The 5,725-nt window shown below is 35.9% G+C and overlaps 1 protein-coding gene across 1 annotated transcript; it reads right to left on the bottom strand.

Moving 5' to 3' along the window:
- Positions 1-407: 407 nt before the first annotated feature.
- LOC119869237 (olfactory receptor 4C11-like) lies at positions 408-1,340 on the bottom strand. Its single transcript, XM_038589277.1, has one exon. It carries the CDS (start codon positions 1,338-1,340, stop codon positions 408-410), a length of 933 nt encoding a protein of 310 aa, XP_038445205.1.
- Positions 1,341-5,725: the final 4,385 nt, after the last annotated feature.

Below are 5,725 nucleotides of genomic sequence, written 5' to 3'. Positions count from 1 at the left end.
TCTAACACAAAAAAAATAGTTCCATTGCTCTGAATGTGTTGAAAAGACAGTAAGATATCTTTTTTGAAACGTTCTATAGAGGTAATTACAAGTCATAAAATATTTTATTTATGGATGATCATTTTTTGAACACTTGTGATTGTATAAATATCTTTCTTATTAACATACCAGAGTGTAGACAGAGTTTTGAGCAGTGTTTCCTAATCAGCAACATCAGAAGTGAGCTCTCAATAAAAGAAAGAACCAGGCTGGCAATATAAGTAAGGGAAGCTACTAGTTTAAGGGCAGAAGTACCGAAAAAAGTAAGGAACTCTGGTGTGATATATTAGAGTGTGTTGTGTAAATCAGGATACACAGAATCATATTTGATATCTGTACAGATTAAGTAATCAACCGAAGTCCTCAATTCATCTTCTGCTTTCTGAGGTAATATTGATATGCCATAGCTTTCTCATGGCATTTTTCACTTCTGCATTCCTCAGTGTGTAGATAAGTGGGTTGAGAAAAGGTGTCCCAATAGTATAAAATACAGTTACCATCTTGTCCATGGGGTAAGTGGTTGGGGGGCGTGTATAAATGAATATACAGGGACCAAAGAATATGATTACCACAATGATGTGAGTAGTGCAAGTAGAGAGAGCTTTTTTCCTCCCTTCCGCACTGTGGTTTCGCAGTGAATGCAAGATGACAATGTAGGAGATCATCAGAATCACAAAACTGCTTGAGGAAATGCCCCCGCTATTAGACACCAACAGTAGGTTGATCACAAAAGTGTCCATGCAAGCAAGTTTCAGCAAGGGCTGCAAATCACAGCAGTAATGATCAATCAAATTGGGTCCACAGAAGGGCAATCTCAAAGCCAGGATAATCTGGGCTGTAGAATGGATAAAAGATCCAATCCATGCCAGAACAATTAGGATGGTGCAGACCCGCCGGCTCATGATGGTTGGGTAATGTAAGGGCTTACAGATGGCCACATACCGGTCAAAGGCCATAAGGATGAGGACTAAAACCTCCATGCAGCCAAAGAAATGCAGTGCAAAGACTTGAGTCATGCATTCATTGTAAGTTATGATATTTTTTGCAGAGAGTGAATCCACAATTAGTCTGGGGGCTGTGGAAGTTGAAAAGCAGGAATCAGCAAGGGACAAATAAAATAAGAAATAGTACATGGGGCTCCCAAGTGTCCGGCTGGACTTGATGGTTACAATAATAAGCAAATTCCCAACCACAGTTCCCAAATAAAAAATGAAAAATATTACAAATACCATTTTCTTTTTCATAGGATCTTGAGTCAATCCTAACAGTATGAACTCAGTAGTACTGTTATTTTGCTGCATTATTTCAGGCAAAGTGGGGAAAATGCAAGTTAGAAATAATTAATCTGCAAGGAATCATTCTGTGAAATGAATACTCTGTATTTGGAGGTTTAATCCATATGTTTGATCATGGAAGTGCCACTACCAGTGTATAATCCCCACCATTCATTTGTTTTCTTCTGAATAAAGTGGAAACCACAACATTTATTCACAACTTATTATCTTGGTTGCTTATGAAACAAGAAATAAAGCAATAACTATAGAGACCTGATTATTTAGGCATAATAAACATTAATTTAGAGGATTCGGCAAGAGAAGGCATCTTTCTGAGCTGAATGTGTTGTTTTAGTTTCTAGCAAGGATCTATTTGGATACAACTCTACAAAATGGGGAAAATTCATCATGATTTACATAATGCACTTTCATACTATTTCAACATAGTAGTTTAGTTGCAAAGTATCTTACAGTAAATATTCTGAACATTCAAGGAATGATGTAGAAACATTTGATAGTGTTTTCCGTAATGAAACCTAAAAGAGAGAAAGAGAGAGAGAGGCAGAGAGGACAAGAGATAAACAATCAATATTTTAGCAGTGAATATTCAGTCAATTGGTCAGTCCATTGTGAAACGTATTTTTTAATCTTTTACTACCTCAACTGAGTTTAATTCACTGTTACTAATTCTTAATAATTTCTGTATTTTTACAGTTCTCAATTCAGTTTCTTTTTTTTTTTTTGTATATCTTTTTTTATTGGAGTCCAATTTGCCAACATATAGTGTAACACCCAGCACTCAATCCGTCAGGTGCCCTCCTCAGTGTCTATCATAAAACATTTTAATTTTGTTTTAATTAAAACAATTATTACTTTTTTTTGAGAGATCACTGACAGAAAAAGAGAGAGAGTAAACATGACTTCAGTGGAGGGAGGAGCTGAGGGATGAAGTTTAGCCTTTCTCCTGAGAAGGGAGTTTGATACAGTGTTCGATTCCCGACCCTGAGATCATATCTGGGGCATAAGCAGATGTTTAACCAAGAGAGCCACTTGGAACCCCTAAAACCTTGTATCTTTAAATTTATACATTAATGTATTAAATTATTATATATAATAGTAAATTATATACATACATATCAATGTATATGTATGTATATTCATTTATTTATATGTTGCATTCTTGGAATAGAAGTTAGGAGGATGACCTTCTCCATAATATATTTCATTTGAGAGTTCAAAATATGCCATAGTCATGCTGCATTAAACATAAAGCTTTAAAAACCTAATCCTTGTAGATTGTTTATTAATCACCTTGGCATATTACTAGTTCATACAAACTGTCTTCTGACATGGGCTGCGGGAAAAGCAAAATTCCCAGGGCCACATGAAGGTTTAAGTGTTTGATAAGGTGGGTGAGTCAGCTGTAGAGCCAATTCTGGACTCAGGGACTTTACACCTCATGCCCCAACAACACTGCCATTCACTACAGGTTCCACTGTAGTTTCCAGAGATGGCCAAATACATTTTTTGTCCAAATCCAGTAAAGAGGAATGAAATCTTGTTCATGGTATCTAACAATTAAGTATTATAAAAGCATTATCTATCTATCATTCTATCAGTCCACCTATTGATCTATCATCTATCTACCCATCTACCTATCTACCTATCTAGAAATTTGTATAGTTCACATAATAATAGAAGAGTGGCATACATGAAAGAAGCAAAATAAAGAAAGTGATTTTTATTTGTTCACTGTTGATTTTAAGCATCTAGAAAGAAGTACATATTTAATAATAATAAGTATTCATAAAATGAATGAAAATTTTAGGAGAATTTACTCTTGATACAATCCAATACTCTTCCGTCCTATTCAATACTCAGTTACCACTGAAAAAGACTCCTATTCCTTCCAAAGTAAAATCATCATCTCTGTGGAGTATTTTCTGGGACACTCAAATAGGTATTATTTCTATGTGATTATCTCTCCACCAGGAACTGATGTCCATTTCTTTTATTCCAACTCCTCACCTTAGATTGTAAAACACTTCTAGAAAATTCCCTAAACCTTCTATCTTTCCACAAACTTAACACGTAAAAACGTGTTAGGTGTGCACTGTAGCATTGATCAGATAAATTTTCTCTGAGCATTAAATACAAGTAAGTTAATCCCCAACACAAATCTTACCAGTTTCGATATGAGCTTATCCAAAGGTTAGGATGTTCAGTCATCCTCTTTTCTTCTCAATAAAGAAAAGAATTTCTCACTCACATGAAAATTAAAGAACAAAAAAAGTGTTCTAAAATTCTGTCTGAGCTCTTTGCTGTCACTGAGGCTCAGGTTCTTGCCTGCATGCCAAAGATAAAGTTGGTCTTGATTTCATCCCACACCTTCTGAAATCAACTCTCACATGGAATTTTTACTGGGAAATGCTTCTCTTTTGCCTTTCCTGCAGCGGTATTTAAACAGGAATGATGCATAATATAGGAGTCTGGGGAAAGTCATTCCCTAAAGTGTCCCTTTTCTTTTAATTAAAGCACATGAACTAGGTGTGATACAGAACTTAAAATTCAATATGTATTAATAGATTATGGGGAAAAGGTGATCTCTTCTTGCAATTAAAGGTGTTAAATAGGGTCATAAATAATATCTTTTGAATAGAATGAGAAACCTGTGATTACCACTAGTGGTCTAGAGTCCAGAACTTGGTATCTGATATCATTATCCAAGAAAGTGAATTAATACTTCTTAAGGAAATGGCTGATTCTAGGTTTGGGGCAGGGAATGTGCAAGATGAATTGGAGTACCTTGTAATGCTAGAAGATAAGGATGCTAACACATACACACACATGCACAGTCACTCACAGTGTAATGAGAATATTACAGAGGGAGCCAATGGAAAGCCCTTCCATCGCCTAGTGCCAAAAAATGGGAAAAAATATTGAGTAACACAATCAATGACACTGATTTGAAATGTACCTCATTGTTTAAAAAATCCACAAGTTGTTATTGATATAACCGCTTATATAAATAAATAATAAATCAGAGACAATAGACAAATCTCACATTAAAAAGAATTTTTGGGTAGCCCTGGTGGCTCAGCGGTTTAGTGCCAACTTCAGCCCCGGGTGTGATCCTGGAGACCTGGGATCGTGTCCCATGTCAGGCTCCCTGTATGGAGCCTGCTTCTCCCTCTGCCTGTGTCTCTGCCTGTGTCTCTGCCTCTGTATCTGTCTCTCTCTCTCTCTGTGTGTGTCTCTGTGTGCGTGTGTCTCATGAATAAATAAATAATATCTTTTTTTAAAAAAAAGAATTTTTAATGATTTTGTAGGTTGCTCTCAAAGGGTTACAGGATGATTCTCAATCTCTTATTTGTGGGCTCTACCCAAGTTAAGTTCCTTCCAAAAATCACATTGTGGAATGAGGAAAGAGGACTAAACCTACAGAGGAGAAATCTAGCAACACCACCTTAGCCAGGTGATCAGGTTAAAAGCAGTGGTGATGAGTCACACTGAAAGTATGTACCTACTGGTATGATGTGATGCAAATGGCACTTTGTCCAGTAACCTTTGTCCCATAACCCACAACCCAAGTCTAATCCTGAGTACAGTACCAGACAAACTCTATGTGAAGCTTTTATAAAATGTTGGCGTAGTTCTCCTTAAAACTGTCAAGTTCATGAAAAACAAAAAAATGTGAGGAGCCCCCGGGTTGCTCTGTTGGGTAAGCCTCTCACTCTTGTTTTGGCATGATCTCAAGGTACTAGGATCCAGCCCAAGTAGTGCTCTACAATAAGCTTGGAGTCTGCTTCTCTGCCTCACCCTCTCTCTCCCTCTGCACTTCCCACTGATTGCACACACATACAGACACATACACACTCTATCTCATAAATAAATAAATAAATAAATAAATAAATAAATAAACAAACAAACAAATAAATAAATATTTTAAAGCTCAAGAAAAGTTAAGACTACACATATTGTAATGGGCACTGAGTAAGCTATAGAATTGTTTTATCATTATACTATACACCTGAGACTACTAGTGCTGTATGTAATCATACCTGAAATAAAGAAAGAAAAGAACATTAGGAGAAACTGTTATGTCTGGAGGTGGAGAAGAAGACATGACTACTGCATGCAACGTGGTATGCTGGCTGAGATTCTGGCAATGAAAAATAGCATTGGTTAAAAACAAAGTAAACAAATAAAGTACAGTTGTTAGTTAAAACTAGTGTGTTCATATTTGTGAAAAATGTGCCACGTTATTTAGGATGGTAAATGGGGAAACTGAGAGCAGAGTATATGGGAACTTTGTATCATTTCCACAGTTTTCCTAAAAATATAGATCTGAATAAAATATATGTTTATTAAAAATAGATAACTTATTTCAATTAATATGTCATCAAAGTTTA

This window comes from Canis lupus, unplaced genomic scaffold, assembly GCF_011100685.1.
Source record: "Canis lupus familiaris isolate Mischka breed German Shepherd unplaced genomic scaffold, alternate assembly UU_Cfam_GSD_1.0 chrUn_S1831H2028, whole genome shotgun sequence".
NCBI classification, from domain to species: Eukaryota; Metazoa; Chordata; class Mammalia; order Carnivora; family Canidae; genus Canis; species Canis lupus.
The sequence above is the reverse complement of the archived record's forward strand: the minus strand, read 5'-3'. Positions and strand labels throughout refer to the sequence as shown.

Bases quoted from the DNA above. Each gene is read 5' to 3' on its own strand.
- LOC119869237 (XM_038589277.1), bottom strand. From the start codon at position 1,340: ATGCAGCAAAATAACAGTACTACTGAGTTCATACTGTTAGGATTGACT.